At 45.6% G+C, this 13,928-nt stretch overlaps 1 protein-coding gene and 1 long non-coding RNA gene across 8 annotated transcripts in view; one reads left to right on the top strand and one right to left on the bottom strand.

The window, feature by feature from the left end:
• Positions 1-13,928, top strand: part of Adam12 (ADAM metallopeptidase domain 12) — a 338,938-nt gene that overhangs the window by 202,655 nt on the left and 122,355 nt on the right. For all 7 annotated transcript variants that reach the window (XM_087588420.1, XM_087588431.1, XM_087588406.1 and 4 more), the window contains 1 exon segment: positions 7,576-7,654. In XM_087588420.1, coding sequence (XP_087444546.1) covers positions 7,576-7,654 — 79 coding nt within the window.
• The window catches only part of LOC147996990 (uncharacterized), a 42,735-nt gene that overhangs the window by 26,181 nt on the left and 2,626 nt on the right, over positions 1-13,928 (bottom strand). The window contains exon 3 of the long non-coding RNA XR_015652639.1: positions 1,009-1,138. This is a non-coding gene — a long non-coding RNA (uncharacterized LOC147996990). The remainder of the gene's footprint in view (positions 1-1,008; positions 1,139-13,928) is intronic.

Here is a 13,928-nt window from a genome sequence, read left to right as displayed (position 1 = left end):
TCAGTACTTGTGTTACAGATGGGTACAACCATACCCAGCTCGTCTGTGAGTGCTGAGAATCTCAGCTCAGGCTCTTGCACCGGCATGGCAGGCACTTCCCACTGAGGCTTCTACCTGCCCCTCTCCTCTAACTTTATACCTCCACTTACTGGCTTTTCAGTATCTTATCTGCCCTCCATAGACATCACATTAATGAATTAGTGATTCTGCTCAGCCTAGGACTTTGGCTATGAACTAAAACACATCCTTTATAGTCCCCGGGGGCCCATGAGGGCATGTGCTGGTCTGCTTCTTCATATTGACTCTAAGTTTGCCTAGCTCTAATTTAGGACTAGATCATATTAGATAAAAGATGGCCATCATAGCCAGTAGGCAAGCACAGATGCTGGTTGTTAACTATGATCGTTGTTGTGTGCCGCAGTGTTAAAGCTTTAGGGGCGTCATCTCTCGGTCCAGTCATCTTAACCGCGTTTCCACATTCTAGCAGGAGAAAATCACAGCCCATGATTCCGTACAAATGACTTTGTAATGTGGAATAATAGTCTCTGATGAATCTGCAGCAGAAAATGGGTTCCAGTCAGAGGCTCTGCCTGAGAATCAGATGGGTCTCCAGAAGGACAGTCACCGAAGTCTACACACACATATGACTCAAGTGTAGAGAGCGTCCACAGTGCCTTCTGGGGTGACTGACAGGCGAGAGCTGTCCTGTGACACTTCCGTGGGTGGGTGATTAAACCCACATCCCTATGTGTATTCTTCAAAGAAATAATTGGGGGGGGGGCTTTACATATTAACCATAAATTCTTATAGCCCAAGTAATTGATGCTGCTCTGCCATTTCTCTTTCCCCTCATTTAAACAGTTTTGAAATTGATACCAAGGAGTCAAATTTATCTACCAAATTTATGCAGAGCCTTCAAGCTCTGGATAGCCTTTGTTGTTGTTATTATATATGATCTGTGTGCAGGTGTGTGCACCTGAGTGCAGGCACCCATTTAAGCCCACTTACATTCATTGGTCTAATCAGTTTGAATCAAGTAGCTCTTCCATAACAGTGTCTGTAGGTTGTGTTCTATCCTCACCGTGTTCCAGGCACTGGGCTAGTCTGGGATGTGGCTTCTGCCCCGTGTCCCAGCTCACTGTGGGAGAAACAAGCAAACAAGAAAGAAACATGGACAAGGAAAAGTCCTGAAGTCAAATCCTGGCAGAGCCCGAGAGAAAAGTTCACTTGAGGCGGGGACAGGAGAGGGGCTCTCGGAGACCAAAATGAGTAAGCCTAGCATGGGTCACGTTAATGGAATTCATCTCATTCAAACTATATAACTAGATTACATAATGGCAAACGCAGAGAGGTGTGATTTCAATATTGATCCCAAAAAATCCATTTGGAGGTTGTCTGTGTTTTGATTCAATATCCAAGCATTTTCAGAAATGCATATTTTATAAGAACTTTACCTACATCATAACATTTTACCGAAAAGTCTAAATGACCACTTTCAGCCATGTGTGTCCAAAGATTTTGGAATCAGAAAGTACAGTGTTCAAATGGAAAGGGTGGAGTTCTGCTGCTCCCCCACCACACTGCCTGGTGTCTCTGCTCCAAGCAATCCCACAAGCCACACACATAGTCAGCTGCTAAACGCACAGCCAAGAAAAAGTCCTTCCAAGTCACATACTCAGTGTGAATGAACTGAACTCACCAATCTCTGTCCCATCCCAGGTGGCCTCCTCCCACCCGCTCCATTGTCAGCATCTGGGATTGCACAGGGCCCCTCCTGGGTGTGACTCCTGGATATTATAGAGTTCCCCTTTGTACACTCACACTGGCCTCCTCTGTAGTCTTCCCGTTTCCTTCCTTCCCCTCAAAGTCCTTTCCAGGTTGCCATCAGAGTGGAGGAATGTTCCAATGCTACTGTCCGCTCATGGCACCACCATGTGTCATACGTGTTATAGAGAACAAATAGAGTGACATGTAACAGCCTGCAAAATCCATTCCCAGCTACCTATCTCAGCAGCAAACACGCACACACATGCATGCACACATGCACACATCTATGTAGGAGCTACGTGTACCACCACACTCACCAAGCCCAGAACCCCAGCCTGCAGCCCCCGTATTCTGCGCCTCTCACTGTGTGGCCACTCCCAGCTGGAGGGTCCTCAGTGTCTGCTCTTCTCTACATTTGTTCAAAGGTAGCTGGTTTCTTCTCCTCACCTTTCCAAATCCTTCTGGGTACCACGTCCTGGGCTAGCTGCAGGCTTGGAAATGGTTTCCCTGGCTCCAGGCAGAGCTCTAGGTGTGTCTCATACAGCTGTGATCACTCTGAATCTCTCTTCCCCAGGCGGGGAGGCTCAAGCTCTGCTTTCCCTCCAGGGTCCAGCACAATAATTATTGGCTAAGTGTGAGCTATTTAGGTATCGCTAATGACACCAAAGCAAATGGAAACCAGCAGCATCCACTCCTGGCACGGTTGAGATGCATCTCGTTGTCTGGTGTTGAGAGGAAGAGAGTGCCTTGTTAGGTCGGCTAATCTAATAAGCAGAGGAAAGGAATGTTCTCGTGAAATTATGCATCTGCCTTCTGCTGCCATTTGCTGATGGAGAGCCATCAGATTTGATTTTCTCTTTGGGTAAAAGTACAAGATGGTTGCTGTCATATTTCCAGTTCACCCATTGTCCATCTGCCCCTCTTCGTCTCCTCCAGGGGCCTTTGACTTTTGGCCCCTTTTACAGTAGATCTGCATCTTAGAACACTCTGATCTAGCACCTGCTTGGTGTCATCGAGTGGACTGGAGAGGGGCGTGGGCAATGAGATTCAGGAGAGGGGGAGTCCCATGAATGGACAGAGCCGCTATGCTGCCCTCAGATTGACTCTTGCATTTGTACATTTACTTTGCCCTTATTCTGCGCTACACCTTTCTCCACTGTTTCACATGGTACCTGCAACAGGTGCTCAGCAGACATCACCTGACCAACTTGGAAGGACTGGTGGCTCCACAAGGCACGAGAACACAAAGTGAGAGCTGGAAGGAGGGCTCAGGGGTTAAGAGTATTCGTTGTTCTTGCAGGAGACCAGGGTTCGGTTCCAAACACTCACATGTGGTCTTACAGCCATTCAGTGCTCTGCCTCCAAGAGATTTGATGGCATCTTCTGCCATCTGTAGGCTCCAGGCATGCGTGTGGTGCATAGACGTACATGCAGGAAAACCACTCAGACACATAAAAATAAAAATAAATAAACTGTTTTTTGGAAAGTACCAACTATGGTGAGACTTTACTCAAGTCACCTGACCTTCTTGTATCTCTGTTTTTGTTTTTTCTTTTTTTTTTAAAGATTTATTTATTTATCATATACAAGTACACTGTAGCTGTCTTCAGACATACCAGAAGAGGGTATCGGATCCCATTACAGATGATTGTAAGCCACCATGTGGTTGCTGGGAATTGAACTCTGGACCTCTGGAAGAGCAGTCGGGGCTCTTAACCGCTGAGCCATCTCTCCAGCCCCTGAGCCATCTCTCCAGCCCCTTGTTTTTTCTTTAAATTTAGATTAAGAACAGTGTCTAGAGCTACAGCTGGGCTTACTGGCCCAAGCCAGTACTGTCAGAGATCTAACCAGGATCTGGAGCTCAAAGCCAGGCTGGACCTCTTTCAAGAGACAGAAAACAAATAAATGAACAAAGAACAGAGCACAGACCCCCTATTGCTAGCTTCTGTAGAGGTTAAATGAGATGCTACAGGCCAAACAGAAGCCTGACTCACAGGAAGTATTCAACAGATGGAGACCGCAACCAATCAAAATGCAGAGTCGTGGAGCCCAATTCAGTTGATACATCTGTAAAACACTCCTGGACCTAAGGTTTAGGAAACTTTGTGGACGATGGGGAGGAAAGACTCTAAGATCTAGAAAGGATGATAGAGTTTGCTGTGAGATTGTGTTTCCTAGGAGTGTCAGAAGCCACACCCACAGAGTGTCACCAACGCAACTGCTCATCTGAGCAAAGGCAACACCAGCGAATATGCCAAAGTGGAGGGGGAAAGGACAGAAAGCCTCAACAGTATTCAAAGAACTGTAGGTGACTTAAGAAAGCTGGCAGTAGGAGAGGTGGCCTTCCCCAGGGAAGAGCACACCGAATGATTGTCCAGTGCCAAACAGCCCTGGAAACAGACATATAAGTAACATCATATGGACAGGTTATATGTAGGAATGTATATGTAGATGTATATATGCATATATGCATGCAATAATAATTAGTGGAAACGAGACCATGATTTTGCAGAAAGCAGCAGCAGCGGGGCAGAGAAGGGATGTATATGGAAAGGTTTATTGAAAAGAGAGGGTTAAGGAGAAATATTATAATTAAATTATAATCTCAAAAAAGTTTTAAAAGGAAGTGCTCAGCAAAAATTTCCTAGCTTGTGAAGAAGGCTGTGTGGGCGGTCTGCACCACTGGGAACACCATGGTAAGTGAACAGCCCCGATGGCTTACATTCTCCAGAGCAAAGAGAGGCAGAGTGTAAACAGATCAAATAAACCAAATTGGAATGCTATACAGGAAACCAAAGGGCTCTGCAGTGGGTAATGGTGAAGGGGCTGCTTCAGAGTCCACATCAGAGAGGGGCCCCTGGGGAGACAGCATTTACACTAAGAGAAGGAGAGTCTGAAGAAGTCAGCCACTTGACAAACACATGCAAAGAACATTCCAGACGCAGGGTATTGCAAATGGCAAAGCCCTTGGTGGAATGTTCTAGAATCATCCAGGGACTTGAGGAAGGGTGAACCAGAGGAGAATTACTCAAGGTAAAAGGCAGAGTGGCATCATGAGGGGCAGAGCTGCCTGCCTAGGCCACCCATCCCAGGACCTGAAGAAGTCGGCTGTGGTATTTCAGAACTCTCTGGAGCCCCACTGTGTACATGAGTATATCCAAAGACATTTCAAAGACAATTAAAACCTGCAAATGCCTCTCAAAGGCTTCATTCTCCCCTCCCCCATCTGCCCAGCTGGCTTGCTCCCTGCTATTTGCTCTGCACCAGTCCTGCCTGCAAAGCTGCTGTACCCCTGGGAGTGGGCCTGCTCAAAAGGCCTGTGCAGCTTCCAAGAGATGAGAACTTGGGGGAATGGGCTTTTGTCCTGAGACCCCACTGCCACCAGGGAAGCCCTCTCAACTATAGTTTTTAAAAACTCCGGAGGCGAGCAAACTCTTGAGAGCTCAGGAGAATCCATGTGTAGTTGTCAACCGTTGGTGTTTTGTCTTTTGCTGCACCGTCCTGAAATACTCGTGGAGAAATACATCATATCTCAGACCCACCCACTGCTGTGACCTAGCTGACTTAAAATAGCCATGCGTGTTTCTTGAATCTATTGAAGTCCGTGTAAAACTGCAATATTGCCCTGAACAGGGATATTATTGCGAACTTGGCTGGAAGAACACCAAGGCAATCTGAGTGTGAGAAGAAAGTCTTCTCTGTTGCACACTCAGCATTCCTACCTCTGAATTGAGGTCCCTGCCAGAATGCTGGCTGCAAATTCAGGCGGAACCAGCGCACGCCAAAGAGGGACTTACTGGAGAGAAGAGATGCTTCAGCACACAAGCGAATGAACCGTCTCTCTTCCTCCTTTCATCACCGCAAGAGAGCAGGTTTGTCTGCTTCCAGCATCTTCTCCAAGCAGAGCTCTGCAGGCATGCTCTGAGCCTTGAGACCATGACGGAAAGCCTCTGCTTGGTAGTCTCAGTACTCCAGGTTCTACAAAGGAAATCTAAGATTGGCTGGGCTTGGGTCACTTGTTGTCACTTGACCCCACCTAGGAGAACCAGTGGTCTGAAGAGCAACGGCACAATCCCTCCCGCTCCTCCACTGTACATCCAGTGACTCAGAATTTGAAACCACTCTGGACTCTACTGCACTGACAGATAAAATCAGACTGTTTCCTTCCCTTGCTGACTCCCTGATCCCAGATCTCCAAGTAGTCTGTCGTGGTCATCCTCAGCCTAGGACGCCACCACCCCTGCACAGTCTGATGAGCTTCATTCTCCTCTGTCTGTTATGGTACAGTGGTATCCAGATTCTTCTCCAGGGCTTTCCTGGTGTGCTATCTGATGCATAGCAGTTCACCCACAAACACAGCTCCCCTACTCTGAGGAAGTTCCCTCTGTCACCATGCAAGGCTGTGACGTTGTCAAGAGCAGAGGCTGGTATAGTTATCTTTGTGACCCAGCAGCTAGAACCAGCACATAGTAGGTATATAGGAAATCTTTCCCGCATTGCACTGAGCAGGAGGAAACCATGCTTTTAATCTCAGGCTGTGAGATCATTTAAAAACCTAATTATCCTATGCTGTGGCTTCACTGAAGACCTGGTGACTGTCATAGCTTTAGTTGGGGACGCAAGAGGCGTTCCTGAATTTATCTCATCTTGGAAATTCTGATTTCCGTGTGTCCAAGTCAGTTTTTTTTTCACACCTGTATCACTTATAATAAGTTCCTTCTTGTTTCACCCTCTCCTGTGAAATTTCAATATCGCGAGCTGGCTCTCTCACCTGTGAGGAAAATAACTTTGGATCCAAAGCTGTTTTCCCAGCCAGTGGCTTCAGCACTGATTCTAGTTTGTGGAGCAATGTGATATCTGAGGATGGGTTTTCCTAACTTAGAAATCTGGCTGTGCAACTGTAATAAAGTGTAGGATTTTGGGTAAGGAGTATGGTATGCACTGTGCTGGGGTGTTAAATGGAAAATATTTAAAGTCAATCAGGGATTTCTACCCTGCCTTAGATCATTTAGTTCCCAGATAAAAGGCACAACACTTTTTATTTTTATAATAAATCTTTACAGCACCAGAACTGAACAGATATCTAACCTCTATGTTATTATGTCTACCACCCTGCCAGTAACCCCAAGATAGGGTTTGCCATTTTCCATGTGGGCTGCTCCCACTCTGGCCAGCCCACATGGTCCCTGACCCTACAGTGTCTTCTCCCCTCCACCTTCTCTTTCTCTCTTCTCTGATGATGGTCCTCCTCATATCCCAAGTCCAGGAACTGAAACCCCATCTACCTCTCTCCTACCCAGCTATAGGCTATTGTCATCTTTATCCAAGCAATAGTTTTAAATTAAAGAGCAAGGCCACATAGCCTTATCTGGTATACATAAGGACTCCCTCATTCCTGTGGGCAACCAGACCTCGGAGACCAGTATTCAGCATTACAGTACATAGCAACAAAGCAAACCTCAACAGGGTATGGGGGTGATGGGATATGGTGGGGGGTATGATGTGTCATGGGGATATGGTGTTGGGGGTTATCAATCCAGGTACATGGTGAAAACTAAACTTTGCCCCTAAGAAGAAGGAAATAAGAAAAATGAAAGGGACCTCACAGAGACCACATGGACATCTTCTCAAAACATCTGTTGTAGACTGTCTCCTATTTGGGCCCCCTCTAAATTCTCCCTGGAAACCTGAATAGGTGAAGCCCTTTGTGAGCCTCACTGGGGTGTCTCATCCCCACCCCTGAGAGATTCATGACAGTCTGTCCATACATGCCACACTCATCTTTTTATGTCATTTCTGTTTCTACAGGGGACTCATTGCCAATGGCTTCACAGAGACCCATTATCTGCAAGATGGTAGTGATGTCTCCTTCACTCGAAATTACACGGTAATTCTTGCATGTTTGGGCCAACAGAACTCTGTACGTGGAATCTGTGCTGAGACTTTTGTAGCTGGTTTGTTCTGAGCTAAGCACATCCCCGACTCTTAATCTAGGCCCCAAGAAAACCTGGAGAAGCCAGGTTCATACCTTCTAGCTCTCAGGAAGCTGAGACAGGAGGATCACCAAGGTTAGAGGCTAGTGTGGGTTATAGAGTGAATTCCAGTACAGCCTGGGCTACGAAATGAGATGCTCCCCCAAAACAAAAACAAAAACAGCTTTTTAAGAAAGGTTTTAGCCAGCTGACATTGACTTTTAACCTCAGCACCTTGGGAGACAGAGGCACATGGATCATAAATCATGGTGAGTTCAAGACCAAACTGGTCCATATATCCAGGACTACATAGTGAATCTCTGCCTAAATGCAAAATTGGAAGAGAAGGGGGAGGAGGAGGAAGAGGAGGAGGAGGAGGAGGAGGGGATGAGGAGGGGGAGGGGGAGGAGGAGGAGGGAGACAACAAGGAGGAAAAGATGAGGAGAAGGAAGAGGAAGTTATTTGTCAGAAATCTTGGCCAGAATTAGAGATGGTTTAGCAAGCAGTCCTGCTGTAATTTTAATTTTTTCAAGCCTTACTTTTAATGATGATTCTTAAACACTTTAACCTCCCTTGTAGCCCACCACCCACCAGAGGTAGTAGAAAAGGAAGGATACAGGGAAATGGACCTATTTAGAAAGGTTCTTTGGCGTAACTCCCATCTGTGTTGTCTGGAAACCTGCAGTTCAGTTCATAGGTCAGCAGGCAGCAGCAGCTCAATCCACTCACAGACACCTCACAGGTACACCAGCAGTCCAGTTCAGTAGAGCCGAGTTAGCAACAGCGGTGACACAACCTAGCAGAGACAGCCATGCCTCAGCCTCAGCACAAGTCAGCAGGAGGGACCAGCAGGAACACCTAGAGAAGTTCTTGGCCATGCCTCTCTCAGGGAATCAAAGATCAGCGAAGATGGGAGACCCACAGGTGTTGCACAGCTAGCTGTACCAGCAAACCAAGCTCTGTCTCTGTCTCTCATGGAGTCCTATTTATACCCTCTAAACATCATGTGTCCTCCATGTGCCTTGCACCAGCATGTGTCCTGCCTCAGTACATGCATCCAATCACCCAGAGTCCAGGAAAGCTGTAAGAAACTACAGCACACCACCAGAAGTTTGGGCTACATTTCTCTCTATGGTGTCCCCACAATGCAGCTCAACTACGAAATGCAAGGCAGACCAATGCATACATGTTGTTACAAAGAATCTTTCTTCATGTTCTTTCACATGCTTGCCTTAGCGGAACATCCTCTCTCCTGTGTCTGCTTCAGCACAGTGTTCCTTCATGAGTCTGCCTGAGCCTTCCACGCCTGTGTCCACTTTAATGAAATGTTCTTTCACATGTTTGCTCCAGCAAAACACCATCCAACCAACTTCCCAAAGAACCCATATGCTTCCATTTCACCTGCTAGAAAGCTCAGCCAGAGTTAGAGGTGGCTTAGCAAGCAATCCTGCCACAGCTGAGTTTCGCTTCGTGAAACTTGGCAACATTTGAAAGAAATGTAAAGGGGAAGTGACTATGTTGAACTATGTGACTATGTTAAAGAATGCACAATACTCATTATTGAATTACCACAATATGATATTTATTACCTCCTAACCAGCTTTTCTGCTACTTGAACTTTAAAAATATTTAGAGTGTGTGCGTATGTGTGTATATCTATGGTGATCAGGGGACAGTTTATGGTAATTGGTTCTATTCTATCATTTGGGTTGCAGGGACAGAACTCACATGAGCAAGCTTAGCAGAGAGCGCCTTTACCCACTGAGCCACCTCCGAGATTGTTTGTGCTTTTATTTGTTACTTTGGCCCAGGTTCATTTGTGTGCCACTTTGGCACACACTGTGCATCTGTGTGCACATGCAGCCCTGTATGTAAATTCCATGAGATTCTAAAAGCAGAGGACATAGTCAGTGCCCTGAGAGGGAAGAAGAGGCTACCCGTTGTAAAGAACTATGTGCCATATGCATTTGTTTAAAAAAAACCAAGCCAGTGGAGTCCCCCTTCCTCTTGGGACCCCCTCCATTCTCTGTGTCAGGCCTCCAGCATTCTCCTCAGACAATCTTTGGGACTTGGCACTTAAGAGTGGACACTTACTGATCTGGGAACATGGTAGGATGAACTGCCCCAACTCTCACAGCCCTGAGAAGACATAGAAATCCAAAACAAAATAGAAGCACCTACAGGATTAGAAATGCCAAGCTTAGAAGTGAATCCAAGAGAAAAAGCAGTACAAGAGGCATCAGCTAAGTGTAGTGACTGACACCTATAGTCTAAGTACTTGGGACACAAGAGAATGACAGCAAACCCAAGGCTAACCTAGGCTATATAGTGAATTTTAGACAAGCCAAGGTTATAGTGAGGCCCTCTCTAAAATTAACAAAATTATATGTGGGGGTGGGGCTAGCTAGAGCTTTGTCTTCTAAGTTTGGGCCATGGGACCCCAAAAGGCTTCTCAAGACCCAGAGCTGGGAGGGAAAGAGAGAAAATGAATGAATGTGACTGAGAATGGATATGAAGGCCAGGTACTAGAGTAGAGAAGGAAGAACTGAAGGTCTGCAGTTAGGAAGGTTGGCTTCCCAGGGAAGCTTCTTGTGAAGAACTCTCCTAGCCCTGCAGAAGGCAAGAAAGAATTGTCTGCCAGGTGTCATGAGTTGAAAGAATCTCTGTCTCTGTCTCTGTCTCTGTCTCTGTCTCCCTCTCTCTGTCTCTCTGTCTCTGTCTCTGTCTCTGTCTCTCTCTCTCTGTCTCTCTCTCTCTCTCTCTCTCACACACACACACACACACACACACACACACACACACGACCCCGTGCAGCCTTTTGCATGTATTACATGCATTGGATATGTGTTGGTCCATATCCAGAATCTGAATATCACCACCATCATCATCATCTCATCATCTCACCATCTCACCACCACCACCATCACCATCACCACCATCACCACCACCACCATCACCATCATCATCGTCGTCGTCGTCATCATCGTCATCATCATCATCAAGCTGGTATCCCAGTCAGACATTGACCTCAAAGGTACTCCCAAACCAGGGAAGTCTGCTTGAGCCCAGGCTGGAGCCAGGGTTAGAGTGTTCCCTAGAGAATTTTCTACAGCCCCAATGTATGAGATGGCCATACAAAAAGAAGGGAGGATAATAAAATTTTAAACATGAATCCTAGGGCAAAAATCACAAGCCAGACAATGACCAAAACACTGTGAAGGAGCTCTCTTGGGCAAAAGAAGAGAGAAAACAAGTCCTCCCCAGAACAGAGATGGGAGAAAAGCCAGAGGGGGAAATTTGAAGAACAAGATAGATCTAATGGAAATTCCACAAAAATCCAATACTCCATGTAGTAAAGAAGCAGTAATCAAATAGAACGTTACAGCAGTGTCCCCAGATTGAAGGAAGATATGAACCTTGACAAAAATCTACCAGTCCCAGAAGAACAGAAATACTCTAGGGCGATTTACAGAGAACCTGCAGGATGTCAAAGAGAATGTCTTAAAACTGCCAGAGACAAAGCAGTTTGTAACAAATGAGGGCAACCGAACCAACAAGATACCTCATCGGCAGTGATGGAGTTAACACTACAGGGAGTGAGAGGCTCTACCAGCAGCCCACTGAGACAGATGCAGGTACTTACAGACAACCATCAGACTGAAGTCAGCCTGGGACCCCTGTGGAAGTTAGGGACAGTGTTAACTAACCAGACCCCTGGGAGCTCCCAGAGACTGAGCCCCCAACCAAAGACCATACATGGGCTGGCCTGTACCCCCTCACTCCACACATATGTAGCAGAGGATTGCCTTGTCAGGTCTCAGTGGGAGGGGTGTAGTGGGAGGGAAGTGCCTAATCTGGTAGAGACTTTGATGCCCCAGGAAAAGGAGGTGCCCCCAGTGGGGGAATACTTTCTCAGAGGCGATGGGGAGGAGGAATGGGGTGAAGAACTCTGGAAGGGGGAACTGAAGGGGTCAACATTGGGATGTAAATATGTAGAATAATTAATTTTTAAAACGACAGGGAGGGGGCAGTAACTGGCACCCTCAACTCCGTGTTGAAATGACTTTCCAAAGCCAGGAGTGCACAGCCACGCATATTCAACAAGTCCTGAACTTACCACTCCCAGAACCTAACAAAGGCCATCCAGGCCAGAGTGCCCTGCACAGAACAGCTCAACAAGAAGGAAACCAAACACCCAGGGTAGGAGGTCAGAGGCAATAGCAAGCAAAACAATTGCCCCAAATAAATATTTAAAATAACAGTTAGGAGGGACTATGCTTGGGCGTTCTCAAACAAGACAGAGAAACAGACTTGAAATGGTTTAAGAGTTTGTCTTGTACTAAAAATAATAGGCATGCTGATTAACTTTGATAAGTAAAATATGAGGCACCTGGACATTTTCAGAATCAACATCCAAAGAACAGAAAACAGTGTATTCTTCCAACTAACAGGCTATCAATGGAAATCTTGTTTCAACCCAGTACAGGGCAGGATAAAGGGAAAGGACTAGAAAAGAAAGAGGGTAAATATACAAGGAAAAAATAAGATTAAAATAACATAACACGTAAATCCCATTGTATGTAAATGGGTTGAAAAGACTTGTTAAGACCCATATCCCACATCCATATCTTATCTGAGTATAAGATGGGAAGAAATCAAGTAAAGAATGGGTAGGTCTGAATAGAAATAAAGCAGTTGTGGTTGTACCGACATCAGACAAGCTAGTGAAGTAGAAAGGGGCATGGAGGAAGGGAGAGAGAGACATATTGGTGACCCAGGGGGTGTTGTGTAATGAGAAAGAAATAAGTCCAATTGGGTGAGAGCCTGTGGATAGCTCTGTTGAATAAAGGCCTTTGCAGCCAAGCCTGATGACTTTGTTTCGATTCATAGAAGCCACACAGTAGGAAGAGAGAACTTATTCCCTTAGGCTGGCCTCTGGCCTCTACATACACACACATAAATAAATAATAATAAACAAAAGGCTACTGAAAAAGCTGTGCAACTACTCATACTAACTGGGCATTCTCAAAATATATTTTTAAAAATTAAGTAAAAAGACTTTCTTCTAAATTTACAGGTTCACCTGCAGTTGATGATTTAGCCCGACCCCTAGTTATAGGATTTCTTAAAATGTATTTATTAAAAGTAGGGGTGAGAAGCTGAAAGCTTCTTTTTACTCAGTTTAATAATTTTAAAGCAACCCCCAAACCACCATAACCCTTAAACTTCACGATTTCTCCCCAAGAGAAAATTCTCCAAAAATGGCACTGACACAACTTAGGTCATCAAGGGAGACACTGAAAACCTCTGAGATCACCCACAGCCCGGGTGAGAAGGGTAGGTGGCAGTGTCTGGAAATGAGGATCCAGGAAATGAACAGAAGCTAATGGAAAGGAACGTGTGGTGTTGGGGGGGACCAGTTTATTAAAAATCTGGCCATTTGAAAAAAATAAATAGATACATGAGCAAACATTAGCAGAAAGAATGAGAGACAGTATTGAAACTACACCTTTTATACAGAGATCATTTTAGTCACAGCAAAGCTTTGAACAACAGTGACCAGCAACTTAAAAATGCAGGATTCTTGGGAGCTGGAGAGGTAGCTCGGTGGTTAAGGGTGGTTGTTGCTCTTGCAGAGGATCCAGCTTCTATTCCTAGCACTCATCTCATGGCCAACAACCATCTGTGACTCCAGTCCCAGGGGCTCTGCAAGAACTGCATGCATGATGTACACACACACACACACACACACACACACACACACACGGGCAAAATGCCCACAATACACAAAACATTTAAAGAATGAAAACGGAAATGATTAACATTAAATAAGGTAAAGGAAAAATGTAACCCTGTCTTTCCGGTAGCTCCCTACCCTATCACAGCTGCTATGTGTGGTCCAGGGTAGCTGGGATGCCCGGCCATGGAGGGTCTTCTTTGGACAGTCATGTTTAGCTTCTGAGGTAAAATGAAAAGCAGAAGGAGAGAACAACAACAGCTTTCTCCTTTCTAATTATAGGCCAGGCCAGCATTTGCAATAAAATACTGTCAAACTGTTGAATAAAGAAAAAAGAAAAATTTAAACATTATGTGCAGAAATAAAATAAAAAATGATGCCTTTCTTACTTGGACATAGTGGCACATATTGGTAATCCCAGCATTTAGGTGGTGGTAGCAAGAGGTAAGATT

This window comes from Rattus norvegicus, chromosome 1 (genome assembly GCF_021556685.1).
Source record: "Rattus norvegicus strain SHRSP/BbbUtx chromosome 1, alternate assembly SHRSP_T2T, whole genome shotgun sequence".
Lineage (NCBI taxonomy): Eukaryota > Metazoa > Chordata > Mammalia > Rodentia > Muridae > Rattus > Rattus norvegicus.
The sequence above is the reverse complement of the archived record's forward strand: the minus strand, read 5'-3'. Positions and strand labels throughout refer to the sequence as shown.